The 22,313-nt window shown below is 38.8% G+C and overlaps 1 protein-coding gene across 1 annotated transcript in view; it reads right to left on the bottom strand.

The window, feature by feature from the left end:
• Positions 1-22,313, bottom strand: part of erbb4b (erb-b2 receptor tyrosine kinase 4b) — a gene marked incomplete at its 3' end in the record, with an annotated part of 315,584 nt that overhangs the window by 99,451 nt on the left and 193,820 nt on the right. The window contains exons 4-6 of the mRNA XM_080477811.1: positions 12,225-12,356; positions 8,543-8,608; positions 992-1,110 (exon numbers count right to left, since the gene is read on the bottom strand). Coding sequence (XP_080333937.1) covers positions 992-1,110; positions 8,543-8,608; positions 12,225-12,356 — 317 coding nt within the window. The remainder of the gene's footprint in view (positions 1-991; positions 1,111-8,542; positions 8,609-12,224; positions 12,357-22,313) is intronic.

Genomic DNA, 22,313 nt, shown 5'->3' on the forward strand with positions numbered 1-22,313 from the left:
ATGTACTGAACCATGAATTTCACGCCGTACCTCATTACACAGCCTAATGAATTTGATAGGAGTCAATCAAGGGTTTTGTTTTCTCAACTGGAACATTGTTTAAATTACTTTTCAGTGTATTTGTTCTCGACTTGTCTCGAAATAATAAATGTCAGCCAGAGAGAGAGAAAAACAAACAAACCAAAATGACTAAAGGTAATTGTTCCATATATGTATCGCTGTCAACCACAATAATATGACCACCTCCCTAGTATTGGGGCTCTTCCCATTTTGCTGTTTATATACCAGAACCGAGAAAGCGTTGACATTAAGCTCCAGTAGCTTTTCCTTTTTCACCAGACCACACATATCAGCTTTCACTCCCCCAATGACAAATGCTATGAAACAGTTTTACTCATTTTACCAGTGGTCATAATGTTGTGGCTTATGCATGTCTATTTTAGAGACGATTCAATCACAGCCCTGATATCAGTTTGATGAGAGACAATGATAACTTTGGTGTGAAGTTTAGGGAGAACTTCAAAAGCCCTTTATGTTTAATCCTATTTTTGAAGTCAAAACGAAGAGCAAAACGAGATTATTTCTTTTTCAAAGTCTGCTAGTGACACGCCATACGTGACAGAGTTTGAGTCACAAAATTAATAATAAGTTCAACATGCAGAGATAATTAAAAAATCTTTTAAAAAAGTACACGGTAACAACTCAGGAGGGACGAGTAGAAGTGGTAGAATTTTAACACTGACATGCATTACAGAAAGAAAAGCTCATTAAACGTCCTCTGATATTTGACACAAAACTGGAACTTGTAAATCAATAAAAGGAAAATAAATCAAGATTAAGTCTTTCTTGGAGAATCGATGAAACCTAAAAGTAAAGAACACAATGTGTTGATTTATGAAAACCTGGAATCAGAGTGCAGTTTTTTTTTTTCTCCTTGTAGAATTTCAAAGCGTGTTTGTGTGTGTGTGTGTGTGTGTGTGTGTTCACTTACAAAGCAGTCTGTGTCCTTAGGACCATAGCAGCCACCTGCACACTCACGGTGGCAGCAGTCGCTAACATAGGGACCAAAGCAACGGCCATCACACTGCTCGACACACACCGTCTTTGTTACTGCGGAGTGACAAAGAACGTTTGATATGCAACAGTAATGAACACAACGCGGTTGGAATAGAAATCGGGAGAAAACAATCACTGAAAATGGGTCACATTCCGAAATGAGGACGGTACCGAGTAAACAGGCAGAATATATGGTATGTAATTTGGAATTGTGTACTCGTCTCTACTGAAGGAGGTGCGATATGTTGCTTTTTCAGTCCCGGACTGGAGAACCTCCATTGACTTGTAAAATTACAGCACGGGTGATTTTCCAACCTCGGAAAGGACCAACACATCACTGCTCTTAAAGACACCACAGCTATGGGAAGATGTTGTGATCCAGGTCAGTAAGGAGTCTCACATATATACATAGGATGAGTTATGACCTCATAGACACCAACACTGGTGGTTTGCAAGTTTGTTGTCAATGTAAACAATGAAGGCATCTGGTGAGCGTCTTGGAATGTGGCAAGACACAATCTTTTTGTTGAGGCCTTTTCCCCATAACCGCCCACAGCAAAGCACACCTACAATCATTTCACACAGACCATGGATTGACAGTTTTAACATCACAAAGGCGACTTTACCATATTGTGCTTCGTCTATATAAGTCAGGGAGCATTGACATAAACTATCTAGGAATTAGGTATGTGAGAATTTACATATGGGCAAGTGTATTATCCTTTTATTGACTGGCACTGCCGATAAAGACAAATCGGCACACAGTGGATTCAGCTCGGTAAGTGTGCAAGATTTTATCATGTTCTTTATTTTGTGTTTTTTTTGTATTGTGCTGTAAAAATAAAGATGGTTTGGATGATGACAACAGGCCTACTCTTGCATAGATAATGAACTCATTTCTTTGTTTGATTGGTTTATCTTCAACCTGAAGCCATCGGTGTCCTACGTCAATGATGTCCAGGGTGACATTGTTGTTGGTACACACTAATGTATGTTATAGTTATAGCTCAGTGGAGCACAACCAAATGCAGCCAAACATATTGTTGTGAAATCCACATTGCACTGTGTAGCAGATAATCATTTTATAGCCAAACTTTGTAATGTGGAATATTATACTCCTCATTATAGCTTTTGGGAGGAACATTTAAGTATTTATGGATATACAGCAGTTTTTAAGCTACTTGCTTATATTAGCATTTATAGCTGTCGTAATCACACTTATACAACAATCAGCCCTGGAACCATAAAAATATATAGATTTTTTCACAAAAATATAAAATTCAATGTTACAATTTTAATAAAAAAAAAAAAAAAAAGAATAAAATTTAATAAAACAAAATGCTGGGAAAAGTACCAACAAATTTAAAGAAATGTTGACCCCCTTATCATTAAAGTTGGCACCAGTGCAACAACCAACACAAATAAACTAAGTCATTGTTTATTTATGTATTTATTTTTTATGTGGGACGTAAAAATAGAACTTTCAACACACAAATTTTCCATTGCTCCCTTGGCACAACCGCAACAAATTGCATTCGGCACTATTCAGGTCACTTTTTCCACAATTCAAAACTCTGTGGGAATCGAGGTGAAGCTTGAAAATAAACAAATACTTCAATTTCTCAAAACCAGACCCAGTGCTTGACGATCGGTCATAAGTGGAACAATAGCACCATATTGCAAAAACTCCATCATTATGTGTGTATTTGCATGTGATCGGTTCAGCTGAACCAGAAGCATTTGCTACCACCGACCAGCTTTATTCAATCACGTTTCCGACTTCCTGTGTGCTCCCCTGAGGGTCTCGAGCTGGATGTGACAGAAACATAGCGGTTTCCTATCTGACTAGAGTGCTACCGTCTTAGCAAACATCTGCCCACCCCTTCCTCATATGCCTTTTGTGATCATATGGGCCACCGTATGCCTGAGAGTTTCTCTTTCTGACAGCTATATGTAAATGTACATACAATTTCTTGTCTGTGGATAGAGGTAGCTGGTAAGAGACAGCGGAGGGAATTCATAAGCTCGAGCTTGAGCACATTACTAAATCAAATCTTACAGAGGTTTGGATAAAGCAGTGAATGCAGCAAAGGGGAGGGGGGGGGGTGCATACAGTTAATGGTCTCTGATAAAAACAACAACAAAAATAATTCAAAATTTGTAGGGAAAAGCCGAGTTTACTTAAGTGTTTTGACTGGTTTTACAGCTTACACGTCACAGCAATATCTCATTTGTCACTCGATGCAACAAGAGTTCCCTAAAAACATACTGTCACTTTGTCAGCGCCCTTTCTTCCTTGTTATTACTTTCCGGCAAACCAACTTGCTTTTGCATCTCAAATAGCCAAGTGCACAAAATGAGTTGTGGGAGGAGACCTTACTATGAAAATGTTTTGGGGGGGGAATTTCTTTCTTTCTTTCTTTTTAAATCAGACTTACTATTAAATATATAAATATATTAATTATTTGATTTCCTCACATTTCAACCGCATGTAATGAGTGCCCTAATCGTGGTGTATAAAAGCAACAGAAATGTGTGTGTGTGTGTTAGTCTTTCGGTGGGTGCTCTGCTTCCCACTCTCCATCGTTGCGACAAGATGCTATCGCTGTGATCGATAGAAGCCACGGACAAGTTGCCAAGCAAACATGCAGGCACACACGCACACTTCACCCGGCGCCTAACATGCCATCAGTGGCATTCCATTAACCGTGGCTGGGCTAAAATGAAACGGCCTGCTTTATTCAAAAGACACTCTGTCAAACAAATGACCTTGCCAGGAAAAGACGCAATGTTGTTTATCAATTTTGCTTTAAACTTCCACTTTAGGAGAAAAAAAGAAAAAAAAGGCTGGTGACAACAAATACAGAAAGAATCCATCTCATGAAATATGCCTGGAAGCTTCCATTTGAACAGACTGTGGACAGCAGCATCAGTCACGGGGACCGCTGCCTCTCAGTTCCTATTTACATGAGCAAATCTTTTCAGTTTTTCCCTAAAAGTGCCTCCCAAAAGAACTTCATGAATAGTATATACTTTTTTTTTTAAGAGGGAAAACGTTACTCTCCGGTGGTGACGAGTTTCAGCAGCACATATTCACTGCCACCAAAGAAGATTGTGCGATTGAAACATAAGGGAAGGAAACTTTACTGAAGACTTGATACAAATTTGGAAACCAGATGTGCCCTGGTTAAGTCAATTGTTATGTTTGCTTATCTGACATAAAACATTATTTTCATGATTGATAGCTTGATTTAATTATTCTAGAAAGGAAAGATTTGTTTCTAATTAATACTTGATATAATAGCAATGATGTATTTGAAATAAGATGGTCAACCCAACAAAGGAGGATCATCAATTTATCTATGTGCAGTATATTTCACAGAACAATATCTTACATGAAATCCAATGATGACCACCTGTTTACATTTCACTTTGTACTCAACATCTTTAACTACTTGCCAAGATCAGTTTCTGGGATTTCTGTGACTAAACAAAAACCAAACTGGCTGTACTATAGTTTGTGAGAATGCGTGCATATTTGGACGAACTGTCAGGAAAATATCCAATTTAAGGCCGTCTTTAAACAGGTAATCACATTTTCTGGGGGGAATAACAGTGTTTTTGTGGAGAATTTTAGAACCAGGAGTCAAATTAGTGGGAGGGATGAAGGATTATAATCTTTGATTATTACAAATGGAGAGTTATTGCTACTTTCATGAAGTTGTCACAACTTATTCCTTCAGAAAACGGTTTGACACTGTGAGAACCACCTGAAGCACAATCTGTTTCTATCACGGTGATAGGATCCCAAGCCAATACAGAATTTGGTTTAATGTCATCTTCTGCTTGATTATCATTGCCTGTGTTTCACTGCCCACTTAAAGTGTGTACATAGATATTTTTTTATTTATTTACTTTAGTTTTAATGTTATCTGTATATACTGTATGTGTTGTTTATGCATTGTTTAACCATTGCAACAAGATCTGTATTTTTGTATGTTGTTATGTATTTATATTTTGGTCAATACTTCTTGACAGATTTCATCCATTCGGTTGTATTGTTGAAATTACTGTTTTGTTCGTGGGTACAATTCCACCCAGGGCCAGGTTTATTTACAGACCACCCAAGGTTTGATGCCTTTCAAGTAGAAGGCTGTCTGGACCATGGACTGAAAAACAACTCCAAAGCATTGCATTTCCACAACTGTGCTTGACCATGGCAAAAGTGTTCTTGAAATCTCTCTCTATTCTTTTCCTTTCTCCCCTGACAGCCCCCCACCCCACCTCCCTACCCCTCTACCACCCCCCACAACCCCACCGACACCCTTGACAAATACCCTGTACTTGTGTTTGTACAATTTCATTTTGCTCCCATATAACCAATGCTCTGCACGGTTTTAAAAGTATGGAATCGGGAAGGTGCCGCTCTCAATTCTCAGCTCTTTAGAATGCTGCAGTGCAGTTGTTCCCAACCTATGGCCCGCGCCCCGACTGGTTTCGTGCCCCCAATGGCTTTGTCACCAGAGATCGCGGCAGTGCAAGGCTTCCTCTGCTCTGAGGTTGAGCGATTATTAAAATAGATTTGCAAGAAAACCACAACAACACCTTAGTGTTGTGGAGGAGACGTTAGCACACGCTTACCGTCAGCTTCTGATACAGAATGCATAAAATATGTCATTTTAAATATGAATTAGTACGGTGAAAGGTAAAGCTGTTTATTTAGTTTCTGTGGATTGCACTGAAACTAAATAATGATGGTCACTTTCATGGAAATGGCAGAAATGCTGAAATTGATGTAGTGTCATGTTAGCCCATAGTGGATGCTGTTATCTGTTCTTGTAATGAAAGACGCACGCATGCGCACACACACACACACGTGCCTCGAACAATAGTTGGAAGTTGGATTGTTGTTATGAGTTGCCTGTCAACTATCAAACTACCAAGTCTCAGTCTCTGTTGTTATTGTCAATCTACTCGTGCATGAGCAGAAGCCAGTGATTGCTGGTCAATGGAGGGCAATAATAATAATAATAATAATAATAATAATAATAATAATAATAATAATAATAATAATAAAGATTTAGTTGTTTTACTTTACTGATACAAAATCCCATTTGTGACAGTGACTACAGACCGGCTCATATTTTTTTTATTTTTTATGTATCTGCTGATGTAGAAGAGGGGAAATGCACTATGTGCACAGATGGACAAATGGGCTGTGATGGACAAATAATTATTGCTGATTGGCAAGGCTATAGCTTGCCTGAAACCTTAAATCTTCAGTCAATAAACGGATCTCTATAGAGTGGAATATTAGCATGTCAGATTTTTATTTCAAATTCTAAGGGACAAACATACTCTTAACATCGCTTTTTTTTTAAAATTATCTCATGTTTGTTGACATTTAGAAACCCAAAAGAAATTTGCAAAAATACTTTTCCTCCTTGTGTCAAATCCCAAGGAGTTACCGGACCTCCATTCCAGGGTGCAATTGATACAACATTCAACAAATTGGAGTTATGCCACAGATGATTCACAAGTGAATTATAATACAAGGATTATAGTTCCGCTTGGTGGTAAAATGACATTGAAATCCCATTCTTTCAAAATGGAAACACCTCTGGAATAAATTTAGTTAGGGATTATAAAGCTGCACAATAAAACAATCGCCACAATGTAGTTATAGATAGTGTTTTAGTAAGCATCTCTATTAATGAGAAGCAAATATTCAGATAACATGCTATTCATCTAAATACAAACCTGAGCCAGGGGATGGATTGTTGCAATAGTTTTTTTCTTATTACTAAATGAAAAAAAAATCTTTTTTACTCACATTTCTAGGAGAAGCAACATAAGTTATCGTCATGATCAAACTAGCTTCACAGGCGGGGTACTTATATTCAGGATTTCTCAGACATGCGGACAGACATATTAAATACAATGTATTGCTGAGTAACAGCCGAAAGACTAATAATGTCATGTTATCACATTGTGATATGTAAGCAAATGGAATACTTTTTGAGATACAGTCTACTGATCTGTATCCGATTGACAAGTCACTCAGCTATATTTGCCTTAAGTTTGTACACATTGAACATAATCTCAAAGTGTTTAATCCACTGAACAAGGGTCTATTTGGCAGCTCCCTCTAACAGGGGTGGCCAAAGTGTGGTGTTTTAACTTGCACTGTAGACTTGGCTCTGTGTCGGCAACACTCAAGGACAAGATCTGGCCACCAGTTTGAGCTAAACAGGCTGAAAAAATAAAAAATATATATATATATACATATGTTTAGTTTTTGTAAACTGGACATTCAAAGTGCTGCTGGGAAGCGCAGGCAGACCTTGGACTCATTGGCTTGTGAAACCTTCTTTTGCAGCAATAACCTCAACTTTTGGGAGCAGCAGATCAGATTTTCATGTTTTGTACCGCTTCCGCTCAGTTATACAGTCCATTACGATCCACACGTCTACTCGATGGTGACAAATGGTCCTGGCCCAGATTTTAAAAAAGCAGCTCCAAATCATGCATGATGGTTCCACCACTGTGCTTCACTGTAGGGACGGAAATCTTCAGAAATCATAGGTCTGTGTCTTCCTCCTTAACCAATTTCATTTAATTAGTACTCTTGTAACATTTTCTTTTTTTTAATCTCCTAACATATGCCCATCAATTTCTCAGTTTTTCCTGCATGTAGATAATAAATATAATTAATAAACAAATTCAATCTGTTACAAGAATTCTTAGATAGTCTAAATCTATTCGCATGTTCCCACAAAGAAAAAAAAAAGAAATTGGAATGGAACAATTACTGTTTCTCTGTGACTAATTACATTGTTACATTTTTCAAAAAAATCCCCACTCGGATTAATGAAGTATTTCTATTCTATTCTATTTCATTCTATTCTATTTTATGCAAACTTCAAAAATGAACTCAGAACTACTGTATTTTTGTCCTGAAGTTAAATTTAAAGTGTTTCTTTGTAACCCCAGCTTGAAAATTAAACAAATTCCACAAGAAATACAAAAGTCATTTGGTTTGCTGGCGCATCAGTGTTTCATTAAGTTTGGCAGAACAAAACCAGTTACCACAGACTCTAAGAAGCCATATCATAGTTGGCTTGAATGTGGGTCCATCACTGTGGTAAAAGCACAGAGCACAGTAAACGGGTCCTTGCGACGTGACGAAAAATCTCCCAGTCCCCACAAACCTTCAGAAGCTTCCTCCTCTCTGTCTTGTTCATTCAGCACCATTGTGCTAAACTTGCTAACAATTTACTACCTTCTAACTAGTGGTCGGTTTCTATGACAACAATTATAATAGAGTGAAAAAAGGATATTTTGACAATGAGCTTGAACCACGGTGATAAAACGTTGGCAAACATGTTAACTGAGTTAAATAAAAATCATTGGCGACGTCATAATCTCCCAGTTCGTGAGAAAACAGGTAGAAAACCATGTGTACTTATAATAATGATGCACTTACAGCTTTGGCACTCGTCCTCTTTGGGTCCCCAGCATCGGCCGTTACAAGAACGATGGCATTTCTGACCTGCATAAATGTCAAGAAAAACAGAGTTAGCATTTCAATTGGCTTCTTAACAAATCATTCGACTTGGCTCGACTTTATAATATTGTTAAGAGGTGCTGTGCTGGTGTCTGTCACCAGGTAACCCACTTAGCGCCAATCAAAACTATTGAATCCTAACCCTAACCCATCAAAATGGAGCTGATCAGTCTGCTTAACTCGGAATACAACTTCCTTTTGTGTGCCTGTGTTTATGAAACATGATTAAATTAGCTGAAAGTGTTGGTGTTAAGAAACAGTGCTTCATTATGAATGCATTTAGAGAACTCGGTGTGCTCCATAATTATTGTACTTAAAATCTAATGTAATAAACAAAGTCTGCAGGAAATGTTGGTTGTAGGACAGTTGTGTAGTTAATTATACAAGCTTACGGTGACAATATTTGTATTAATTAATGCAATCTCAACAGGTTTTCTTGCTTGAGATAATTTAAAAAGTCATGTAATTTTTATGCATTCACTCCAAATGAAAACCTCTTCAGGTGTTCTCTTCTGAATCCGAGACAGAATACACAATGTATTGTCTTTGTAACAGGTTTGCTCTTCCTCTCACTGGTACACGCTGTTCCAGGCACAAACTCTTCAAGAAACTTGACACAGGTTGTTTTGAGAAAATAAGACAATTCCTCTTGCTACTTCGCACTAAATCAGCCCAGAATGAAACCAGAGCACATCTGGTTGAGATAAAAGCTGCTTCATACTCTCAGAGCTTCCGCTAGTGCCTTTTCTATTTTTTTTTTATTTTTTTTTGAGGACTTAATTGACCATCTAGTAATTGACTGCCGGGGAGGGGGGAGGCTGGATAAGTGCACAAGTGCTGTCCTCTGTCCATCAGCCTCTCCAGATGAGAGCTATTACCACCTGACTGACTTTACTGCCCAACACGCGCCTCTCCATCTTCTACCCTCCTCTATCTCCTTGTTTGTGAGCCAGATTATATCTCTTTCATCCACAAACTACCCCTATCTGATTCATTACTACTGTGTTTTTTTTTTTTTGTTTTTTTTTTTGCTAAATTAATGTCTGCCCCTGTATATTTATGTCCTTCCCCATTCCATTGTCTTTATGTCTGCACTGTTTCCCTTAAACCAGCACTTTGACAAAGCTTTAGGAGGAGTTTGACAGTGTTGGCTGTATGAAAAGCAGCGTACAAACAGGATAATAATATAAATGTCAGGCAAATATAGGTGGCTGTCTGACAGTGCCAAGTGTGCCGAAACCTCGGCTACACTTGGATATATCTCCTTTCTCCTGTGAGCTTGGGTGCCTTGTGAAGTCAGAGTTTTTCCTTCCCTGTCCACGGCCTTCACTATCTCAACTTCTAAATTCTCAACGACCTCGAATAAACCTGCGCCACCTCTTTTCCTGAAGCATAATCTTTAACAGCTTTCTTAAAACAGCCACTGAAGGTTAAAATGTCGAGACTGCTGCCGTGCCCGGGCTGCTGCGGGCCAAAAGAATCTTGAATGAATTCACTTTGAAATTCCATTTTTTTGACACCGAACACAAACAAAACACAATCCCGCCACAGCAGTGTCACATAATCACAACATAACTCTTGTGCCACCCGGAAAGAATGAAAGAGAGATTATCTTATCAATTGGGGATTACAAGTTTGGGAGACCCTTGATCTTTTAGTGGGGATAGGAGACTTGCACAGCAGTCAGGGTCGATCCAGGGCTAACGGGGCTGCAGGGAGGACGGTGATCGAGCGGAATATCAATGCTTGCAGCTGTTAATATGCAACTGAAGTCTTCAGCAAGTCTTCTGAGATAATATCCAAGGACATATGTAAAAGCTTTTTTTTTTTTTTATAATGACAATGCACTTTATTGTGTTGTTCTGTATTTGTAAAACGAGACATTTTAAAGAAGAAAAAAACTGACATAAACAACAAAGCATTTAAATGTCAAACAACTTGAACACTAAATTACTAACAAAAGAAGAGCACTGCTTAGAGGCTTAGTCAGTGAATTAACAGAAATGGGTCAAGAGGGGACTCAATACATCTTTACTTGCAACCACCTCTATCGTCACCCCACCCACCAATAGATTAAGTGTGTTTAAGTAAATCCCATCAATATTCAAAGCCATCATTAACACATCTTCCAGCCGGCTATAGTAAAGCATTAATGTAACAAGAACGCCAGGCTTGAGACATTGTTATGATAAGCAGAGTGACACAATGGGGTCAAGGGGCGATTTTGTAATGACGGTGTTTTGCTGCTCAGACTCACCCATTAAACGTGAACTGGACTGAGAACAGGTTCAAATGTTTTGCGTTTCTTCTTTAGAGAAATTCTGAAGTCACCATTTACCATGACTGAGCCTGTTTTTGAAAGTGATTCGCAAGAGCAAATAAAGTGGATGTGAATGCATTTACCTTAGGATGGATTTCAGTTTGGAGTCTTGTAAATATGGGATTGAAAATGTGTCAGATAAAGCTAAAGAATTGTAATTTGAAAAAATAATGAAAAAAGGATTGGGGCAAATTAGGTCACACATCTAATTTTATATGCGCCATTCAGCAATAACGTTTTGACCAGAGGAAGTGAAGAACACCAACTCCGTCTGTATCATGGCACCTGTCAGTGAGTGAGAAATATTAGGCAGCATTGAACATGATTGGTCATCACTGAACCCGATGGTAGAACTACACTGATCTGGATGCCTGCATCAAAACAGCTCGATTGTCAGTTCGATTCCCCTCCCCACAAGTCAAAGTGTCCTTGAGCAAGACACTGAACTCTAAACTGCCTTGCATGGTAGCAGGCTCTGTTGATGTGTGAATGCATGTGTGAATGAGTGAATGTGATTAACGGTGTAAAGTACTTTGGAGACTGCTTTCATAGTAGAAAAGTGCTATATAAGTGAACTCTTATGCTAAAAAAAAAAAAAAAAAGTTTAAAAGACCAAATAACAAAGTATTAGATTATACAACTAAAATGGTCCATTTAGATTAACAAATGATGCCATTTGTTCTGTATAAGAAGTAAACACACAGAAACAGCAGGCAGGTTTGGTTTCCCATTACACCAGTCAATAAGGCTGTCATAAAGTATCTAGCCAGATTGTGTCATACCGATGTAAAGCCTACAACCAGTAAAGGTAAAGGATCAACCAGGGTCATTATAGATGAAATCATTAAAGTGTTTTTTTTTTGGAGGGGGGGGGGGGGTTCAGTTTGTCTTCTTTGTAAAAAATTTTGAGTTCGCTGTTAGGAAGATTGTCATTTATGCTAATCGATGAATAAAAGCATTTTCTATATGTAATTACTGGAATCTGAAAGGATTCAGCCGTGGCATGCATCTTAGAAGTCTAAATTAGATTTTAAAGTGTTTTTTTTCTTTCAATAACTATATCAGGCAGAGGAGGAAAAAAGTCTAAAAAGTGTGGGAAGTTTTGATTTCAGAAATTTTGCTGTCAAAGATTTCCTGTGACAATAAGCTCAGATGTGTCATCAGCATACACTTATCACTTTTGAGAATAAACCAATTAACAAATACCAAACTGACTGATTTAAAGTTGATAGAAAAATGCACAGTAAACTCTAATGCTTGTGCTGTCGTGTGTTTACTTACATGTGACACTACTGTTGGTGGGCACCACCACAGGATGGATCCGTGGGTTCTTCACAATGTCTTGCCAATGGATTGTATCTGCATGGCACAGGAACTTATTCTGGTCCACATACACACCTCCACTCAGAATTTCTGTGGGAAAGACAGAAAAGAACAATTAGTACAAACATATACAAAGTACTGTAGCGTATGAAATAAAATATGCTCTTATTTCAGCAGGAAACACGAATGGTTTAAACTTTCAGGATGAGAAGCTGATCTTGAGTCACACAGGTGTCGTAAAGGTTATTGTCCACAGGTAGGCATGACAACGCTCTGCTGTATCACTGTTATTACAACTTGTGATTTTTATTTTTTTTTTCATTTTGTTATTGTCAATTCTCTTCTCAGCTGCTGTGGGTAGAGAGAATCAACTATTTCCACCACCATCACAATGATAAATCCGTTGGAGTAAGCTTTACTAAGAGACACCAGGCCAAACATGTTTGTAGTTTTATATCCAATCATGGTGTCTATGTATCTCACTATCATAATATGCAATGCCATGTCGAGCCGATGATCCTCGGTCTTAGGAGAAGGTCTGATTCCTTTTGCCAGACACACACACACACACACAAACACACACACACTGCTGAATGATTGGATACAGAGGGGAGCTGGGATTATTGTTGTGCGGGAGTTTAGAGAATGTCTAATCCTGACTTTTATGTGAGGAAGAAAGAGAGGAAAAGAATAGGAGACAGACAAATAAAGATGGAAGAAAGCCACACAGAGACAAATGGCAGGAAGGAAAGACGAAGTGAAGCCCGCTAGCAGATTTGCATTATTTACTGAGCTTGTGTGTTCTCTATCTCCCTACAAACATATTACTGACACAGGGCTGAAAGTGATGAGACACGTAATCAAACATGAGGCTCCCTGCCAGAAACCTCACCGAACCAGCTGAATACAATCTGGTCCCACACAGGCTCCATGAAAAGATGTTCCTCGGATAACAGCGGTCTTACCTATACGGGTCCCCATCCCAAGCCTCGCCTCTCCCTCCCTATCCTTCTGCACGTACAGTGATAGTTAGGGAAATAAATTATCTCCACCCTTCTCACCACAGGTGGGGCAAACAATATCTCAGTGAGGAGGAGCTCATGTTTCAAATTCTAATTGTTTTCACATTAGGATGCTGCCATGCAAAGCAGTGCATCGAACAGACCAACACACAAAGTGGAGTACATGATGTGACCAAAAACTGCCAGCAAAATATATTAATTCAGTTCAACCAAGACACAGGTCCATCTCCTCAACCTTCCTACCATTATTCTGGCAGACGAGACTCTAATTGGAGCCACAGTGCGAATTTTCTAGCAAACCTATCTACAATATATTAAGCTCCAAAGGGTTAAAAGAGTAACCTTTTTTTTTTGTTTTTTTGTTTGACTTTTTTTCTTTTTCCTGAGTTAATTTGTCTCATCTGCATAAATTAGCGCAAAGACCTTCAGTGTGATTAAGCTGTTTGACACCCTTAGGTCAAAGAGGAGTGTTTTCCATCTGCACCGAACTCCCTCATACATATTATAACCTGTACTGAGAAAGAGGAACATGCACTTTGTGACAAAAACCTGTAGCTGTGGCTTCATTGTTGTGCATTGTAATTATTATTTGCAAACTTTTTTGTGCAGAACAAGCAAAGCGAACAAGAGGGGAACTCTTGTTTAATTATTTGGACGACAACAGAAACAGAGCAGAAAACATGTGCCACAACACTTTTAAAGGGTTCTGTCCACTGATAGATCACACTGAAATGTACGTTGGGTTCCTTAATTTATTTGAAAGATGATTGAAGAAATACACTATAGCAAGAACAGAAATAAAACTTACTGGAAATTAAACTGACTAAGCTTATATACAATATTTCAAAAACATTACCGTCATCCAAATTAATATGTTTGTATATCAATTGTAACAAACCAAAGTACACATAAGTGTTTTTTCTTTTTTTTTTTTTCTTCTTTTTTTGTTAATTATGTCACTGTATTGAACTACATATAAATATATACTGGCACTCATGCTTTTAGTTTTGGATACATGTACCAGAATAATGAACAATTATACAACTTCCTGGAATGATATCCTACAGGGGACCACTTTAAATGTTCCTCCAAGGAAGAACAAGATCCCAAACGTATCTACTTAAAAATTAGACACAACAGAGACTACCTAAGAAACGCAGCTTTGGATGAGGCTTTCAGATGACGACAAACATGGAGCAAGCACTTATAGTGACCTTGATCTTTAGACACCAAACCCTAATTAAGTTATCCGTAGTGAGATTGGAAGAGAAACGTGAACCTATTCCCTAAAAGCATTTCTGGTGTGACACATTGGAGAGAATAGCAGTGGTAATGGTAAACGTGACCTTTAACTTCTCTCAACCAAAATGAAATCTGTTCATCTGTGAGTGAGAGATTCTTTTTCCCCCCCAAAATTTAAACACTACACGTTGGCTGACAACAGCCAGCGGAGCAAAGACACACATTTATTTGCAATGTGTGACAGCACAGGATTTCAGTTTAATTGGCTACTTGCTGGCACTTTGCCCAGAACAGTTACAGTATTTCCCAAGGCCTATTTTATCAAGATATGAATGATTAAGAAACATATACAACATAATACCTATGATGACATCAAATACTCATGTAGGCTTTCCTTTCATTAGAGGCAAAAGCTTGACGTGCATGTGTTCTGGGTGTGGATTGAGCAGCCTGGGGAGATCAATGGATAAATCCTGCTGTTGATTGTTTAGTGGGTAGAGAAAATGTCTTAATTAGTTTGTTCACGTAGCTCCAGCTAAATATTTTATTTATTTTTATTTTTTTAGCTCTTCCCCTTCTGCCTTGTCCCAAGAGCCACACCAAGCATCTATGAATGAGCGTATGGCTTCAAAAGGCACGGCAATATTCGGTATCATGCTGTATGACCGTTGGAGGAAAACAATGTGAAACTCAGGGATGCAGAACAAATGTATGCAGGCAATTATTTTGATGGTAAGTGCTTGTTGTGATTTTTTTCTCTCTTCTTTATTGCAGGGTGGGGATGAGTTTGATTAAGACTGGGAGGCAAATAGCAAACCAATGATCAGAAAAAAGAGAGAGAAAAAAACCCCAACATATTAATGAGTTCGTGAGAGTGAATTAATATGTGTAGTGTGGACTGTTTAATGGAGAAATATGTAGGACAACAGAAACACCGGAACCAATGGCTGCTGTGTTCCACTGTTGTTGAATTGCATTATCAAAATCCTCCAACAGAGTTTATTGTTTTGTAATCTGAAACAGAGCAATGCGGAGAAGTAGTACTATGAATGAATACAGGAAAAAAAACAACAATATCTTAACTTCAGTCCCTCTTCATATTGTTTTCCACAGTCATAAAAAATAAATAAAACTACAACAACATATTGGCTTTATAGATAAGTAGGAACAAACACATTCAGCCAGGCAGTAGTTAAAAAGATAGAGGAGCAGCTAGAGATTCTGGAAGACACTGAAACAGTCAGGCAATTACAGTAAACAGACAGGTATTCAATCAAAAAGACAGAGGCGTTTCTTCTCTCTCACAACACTGAAACTGGGGATTTTACCGCCGGTCTCCACGGCACAGTCTCATTGATTTCTGAGAGCTTGAACTTGGTTTCAGCTCAGCACTGTTATAAGCTCGGTGGAACCGAGGGGAGAAACTCTGCAGGAAGATGAGGATGCATTCTGGGTCAAAGAGGCTAAATGCTCGGGTGCAGATCCTGCTGGACTCCCCAGCAGCAGAGGAAGGCTCAAGATGTTGCTCAAGGCTGCACTTCACAGACAGAATGGCAGAACTGCACACACATGCGCAGAACGAGAGAAAGACACCCACACACAAACACACACACACACACACATATATATATACAGTGCATCCACACACACACGCAGACACACACACGTCTAAGGCTTGGCAGTAATGAGGCCCTCATTACTATATGTGCCATGAGCATCAATTAAATTACCAGTTTGCTTTATCAGTGGGCTTGTAACTCAAAGGTCACTAATTTGAGTCTCTGACAAAGGAGCGGAGGAAATGTGAGCAGAAACTGTCAGCACCACTCAACTGTTCCTCTGCAACTTATGAACCTATGTCATCAATGACCATTTCACTTCAAACGGGAAGCATATCAGATGGAGGTTTAAAAATAATGACAAGATATCACAGAGCTCTGCAGTACTAGGGGAGAGCGTCTATACATAATATACGGTATATATGTATGCAAAATTAAGGTATAAGGGGCTATTGAAGGACTGATAATTAAAGAAAATGTAGAAAACTTCATGAGAAGTATCAGACTGATTCCGAACCTTTGGCGTACCTTTACAATTGAACAAATTTCAGCATGTCGGTGCGAAATGTACGATCAAAGAATAATATAGTAACGATTGATAATAATTTCCTTGTGGTTGAATCAACAATCATTCCTCAGTGCGGACAGACAGACAGACAGACAGACAGACAGACAGACAGACAGACAGACAGACAGACAGACAGACAGACAGACAGACAGACAGACAGACAGACAGACAGACAGACAGACAGACAGACAGACAGACAGAAAGAAAGAAAGAAAGAAAGAAAGAAAGGAGCTTTCGTAGGAACTATTCCGTGTGCACACCACTCGTGGCCACACAGAGCTGCGTCAATCACTGCTTTAAACTGCTCCACTGCAGACAGTCGATGTCAAGACGGGAAATCTGTGCCTTTGCTCTACAAATAGGTGATCTCGCTTCCCATCCGTCATCCTCCATAACCAAACAACTCTATCGTTGTCTTGCACAGTCCCCACAGTTGCCAAGGAAAGTCAGTGGGAATGCATAGATTAAAAAGAGTAAATCTGTCTTTGCATGTACCAGACATGGCAACAAATCTTTACCCTGAGCAAAATTGAATTATTGGTAGCTGATCACATTGGCTGTCCTGTTGGAGGTCAAGTCTTTCATATATTTCATGTATACAATACATAAAATGAATCACTCACACACTGATATCAGCTTCTTACGCGGTGTTAAAAGCCACGGAGATGAGCTGGGTTTTAATATGGGATTTAATAAAAGATAAAGAAGGTGCTTGGGTGATGTGCAGTGGGAGAGTCGAGGAACTGCAACTGATAATGCTGGATCAGCTGACCCGAGGGAACGGGCAGGGTTGTAAGAGTGAAGCAGTTCAGAAAGGTAGGGTGGAGGTTTGATCTACCAGCTAAGCCCTAAACCATTCGACAGCCGCGCTCTTCACCAGGGTGTTATGGTCCACTGTGTCAAATGCAGCAGAGACACCAAGACAATGCCGCTACCAGACTCAGTAGATAAACCAATATGATTAAAAACACTTAGTGCTGATTCTATGCTTGGCAAAGCCTTTAAACAGGATTGTGAAATTTCTAGAACCTGAACCTGAGTAATGTAGAGGAAGAATGTTAGATTTTAACATACTGGCTTTTAATGGAAAAAAAAAAATCAAGTAAAACCTGTGGCTCAGCCTTCCAAAGTAGTTTTTTTATTTTTGTTTCTAAAGGCCCAATCAGCAAAATGAATTGCTCACCATTTTTCTAAACGGAAATGGTAAGTCTGCAATAATGGACTTCTTTCTATAGAAATCCTCCTGCTTTATATTAACTGTTGACAGTTTATTTTTATGGACCTTGTTTTTTCCGCTAAGTTTTTTTTTTTTTCAAGAACTGCACTTACAATATAAGGAACGTCACAGTAGCTTTACTTCAGTCACATTTTCAGTCCTTTTTCCAATCTGATTAACTGCTGTTTTTACCTATGCAGACATGGAAACACTTGATGCTCTATTGAACTGTGTGTTGGACATCAGTTTCAACATGCCATGATTTTCTTTCTTTTTATTTCTTAACAAATCAGAGAGAAATACAGAAGCATTTGATTCTCATAAATGTGTGCCTTTACTGGAAAACATTTTAGATTCGGAATTTGATCGTATGTGAGCTGACATCACTTCCACAGCAGATGTTGCGAAATTGAACAATGCAATCTCTAGTTTCTGAGCTCGTTTCCACGTCACATGGATGCACCGTACTACCAATATCAAATCAGTATCAAATCAAAGAATAAAGTGTGAAATCGAAGTTCAATAGTATGTAATGTGTCACAACATGCGTCACAAACTTCTATTCTTTACGAAGGTCGGTGCACAGAGAACCTCCCACCAGAGTGGCCTGCAATTCTACTACTGTGAACGCAGTCCCGAAGCGAAATGGTGGTCCCCATTCAAATGTAATTGCACTTTTATGTGTTTAACTGTTGACCTGAAAAGAACAGCTGCATTATTTCAACTACATAAAAGTGCTTTACGAGAGGTTCACCAGAGAGATGGTGGCAGTGGGATTTGAGTGTCTCTGAACTTACTGCGGTCAGGCAGGAACAGCGGCGTGGGAAGTGTGCCTGTGTGTGTGTGTGTGCGTGCGTGCGTGCGTGCGTGCGTGCGTGCGTGCGTGCGTGCGTGCGCCTGCACATGTGTGCCTGTCTCACATCGGGTTGGTAGAAGAAAAATGGCGAGAAAAAAAAAATGGAATGGAAGTAAAAGGAATATATTAAAGATTGAACAAAGACAAACACAGAGACAGGGATGAGTTTGAACTTACTAGGCACATATGTACAGACTGTACATACATGAGGCTGCATATGTATGTGGAGGGTCCTCGCACATTAAATGCATATTTACTTTCTTCATAGTGATATTCATGGGCAGGTGGCCGCGGCAGTAGCCAACATTGTGTGCACAGTTCCATGTGCACAATTGGGGGATGTTTGGTGTAATGAACAGCCCCTTACGTTTCAATATGAAAGCCATATAGTTCAAAACCGTTAGTCTTACCAAGGCCTGCAATTTCATTCAAATTTAAGAGTTCAATTTTTCCTTTTCCGAATGGGGAAATGCGTGGGTGAAAAACAGGTTACATAGCCTGACTGGAAAAAAGTAACACCAACAGGTAAAAATACTGCGTTGGACCAAATATAAATTTTTCCTAGGAGTGCTGGAGGCTGTTGGTAAAACAGCTGCGACAAATGGAAAAGGAGGCGATGGAACGAGATAAATAATTCTTTATGGGAACTAAAGAAGAAAGGATTACCTTGGTGGATATCTGTTGCAAAGCAGAGCTATAAAGATAAGGTCAAATGAAGGAACTGGAGACGAGCCACAAACAGCACGTTTTCTGTCTCGAATACTTGTACGTGTCGCGGTTCAATTCAAATCTTTTCCAAAATATATTGATTAAACCTCTTAATACAACATCTGTTGACTAAAATGAAATAACTGATTCGTTTTTTTTGTGTTTTCGCAATAACTGAACAGCATCAAAGATCAACATGCCTTTACAAGCTATATATGCTATATAAGTGAAGTTCATTTAATATTTACCATATACTTCAAAAAAATAAATAAATATATATATATAATTGTAGGGTACGTGTTTCCATTTCATTTCAATCAATACTGGCAGATCATTACACTGCAGCATGTTATACTTAATATATTGACTTGGCTTCATATAGACTAACAGTCAACAAGCTGTCTCAACTATAAAGATACAGCATGCTATCTGTTCCATTAATGGTACACATTTTATTTAATCTCTGAATGAGTGTATTCAAAATGAAATAAGAGCTGTAACTCCTACATTTGAGTGTATTAAAAGTGTCAACAGAAAAAAAAAAAAAAAAAACTAAAAACACAGTGCGTCAACATTCAATCTCTGAAATAGATATATTACACAGGTTTTATAAGTCACGTGCATCCATTCTAACCTGTGTGTCAATGTGAAGGAGAAATGATGAGAGCTTCACTGTGAGTATAGAATATGTCATGGGGATGTTGGCCCTGGCCCTCATCCCCCAAAACATACGTCTCTCCTCCACCGAGTTAATTGCATTTGGAGGCAGCTTGATTAAATTTGGCCCATCCCTCACGCAATTGTTTCCTATGAGTCTTTATGAAAAATGGCTGAGATTTAGGGATTATGGTATTATACCAGAGCGAGGCAAATCATCTGCTTAAACATGAGAAGAGGGGGAAAAAATAAAATAAAATCATGACAGAATAGATCTGGTGGTTTGGGGTTGCATTCTTGCTTATTTCCAACTTGTACTGTGATAAAACTCTCAGTAATCTGAGCTTTATGGCAAGAACAGAGGAGGAGGGGGAGAAAATCATGTTACACTACCTTGAGATAAGACAGATCCATGAGCAACAGAGAAAAACAAAACCTAGAAAAACAACTTAGGAAAGAAACCAAAAAAGAGAGACAGTAAAGATTATCAAGGAGACATACAAGTGAGTGATTAAAAAAAGAAAAAAAAAAAAAAAAAGAGTAAAAGGGCCTTCAATTGCTGCTGCTGAGGGCCACTTAGCTTATCAAGGCTGATGTGTGATCAGCCTGCCAGCTGAATTAAAAATGAGCCACGCTCACTGAAATGGACAAAACAAACCAGGGTCTGAGAGAGGCGAAGAGGAAAAAGAGTGAAAGATGGAGAGACTGAGAAGAAAGAGTGCATATCTGACCACAAGCATACCAAGTGTGTTGGTTTTTACCACAGAGGAAGGTGGTTTTAGTCGGTGCATGCTTTGCTAAGGCAACAACACGTTACAGGGGCCTTGTTTTTTTCAGGTCCGCCGAGAGACAATAACACAATGCAGGCCAGAGCTCTCACTCCGTTCACATACTGTAGCTCAAATCACCTTCAGTATGTTGCAAACATTTATCCAAAAGTAAAGTGTTTAGCAAAATGGCAATCCTGCCAAACAACCGAAGAAAAAAAAAAAGAAAGAAGTGTTTGCTGAATAACATATTCCCTTTTAACCTTTCAGATGGAAACACACTTTAGACAAAGGGGGGTTGGTACGGACATGACTCAACAGAAGGGCTGGTTTTCACTTGTTATTAGCCGCTGGCGCAACACCAAGACAATACTACAAAAGATAGTCAGTAAATTCTGCAAAGGTGATCTGGTTTTGAACTGCATAACATTTGTGAAAACTTTCCAAATCCGCCAGTCCAACATGCACACCCACTTCACACTCTGACTGGCCAAGCGCGCAAGTGAGAAAGTAAGCAAAGTTTGAACTTCTTGATAAAGCTCTCCTCTCTTCTGACAACTATTTCTGTGCGTACACCCAAGTGAAACATTACTAATTCTTTCCAGAAGAAATTATGAAGAAAAATCGGCATCTTACACAATCTGTGCCCTGCACTTTGCCAACTGATTTGTTTTCTCGTATAACCTCAGCCTATGGGCAAATATAAGAAGGGCAACCAGGAAATGATTCCTATCATTCCATGTGACATGGATGTTCTGATGTTGGAACAGTGAAGTCAATGTATGTGCTTCCTGATGCAATGTGGACGTTTGTTTACTTTTTAAGTTTTTTTGTTTGTTTGTTTTTAACATAATGGCTTCAAAACTAGCATAAACCAAACTAAAAAGTAGAAAGCAGTGACTTGGAAAAATGTCTCTATATGCTATTACTGAGGTGTAAACAAATCAATAAATAGATAAACAACCTGTCATTTTAAAGACATTTCACTGCTGTTTGATCTAAGACTGATGACTACCAGCTGGAAACGCTGATACCAGAATATTCTTCAGTGCATATTTTTTCAACGAGTGATTCCTGATAATTATTCCTCATTCATCGTCAATTGAAGGTGTTGTCACCAGTAGTGCATGTAAAGGTTGATTTGATTAACCTTTACTATACTGTTGCATTTGATGCGTGGAGTTGCTTTCCTTTATTTTTTTTTTTCAAACAAAATAACTGTAAGTCTCAGGATAGTGGCCATTTGTAACATTTTAACCAAAGTCCATTTGTGTTTATTTAGTTCTGTTTCGTTACAAGCACAGTGGAGAAAATGTTTTCAGACCACATTGCTGATCTGACTCCTAGTTGCTGAAATAGCAATAAAAAGCATTAAAACACGGACATTGCAGGACTACCTCATAGATGTAGTAGGAGACCCCACCCCCCCTCCCAAAATAAAGTGTAGAAAAA

Source organism: Lipophrys pholis (genome assembly GCF_963383615.2).
Source record: "Lipophrys pholis genome assembly, chromosome: 13".
Classification (NCBI taxonomy): Eukaryota; Metazoa; Chordata; class Actinopteri; order Blenniiformes; family Blenniidae; genus Lipophrys; species Lipophrys pholis.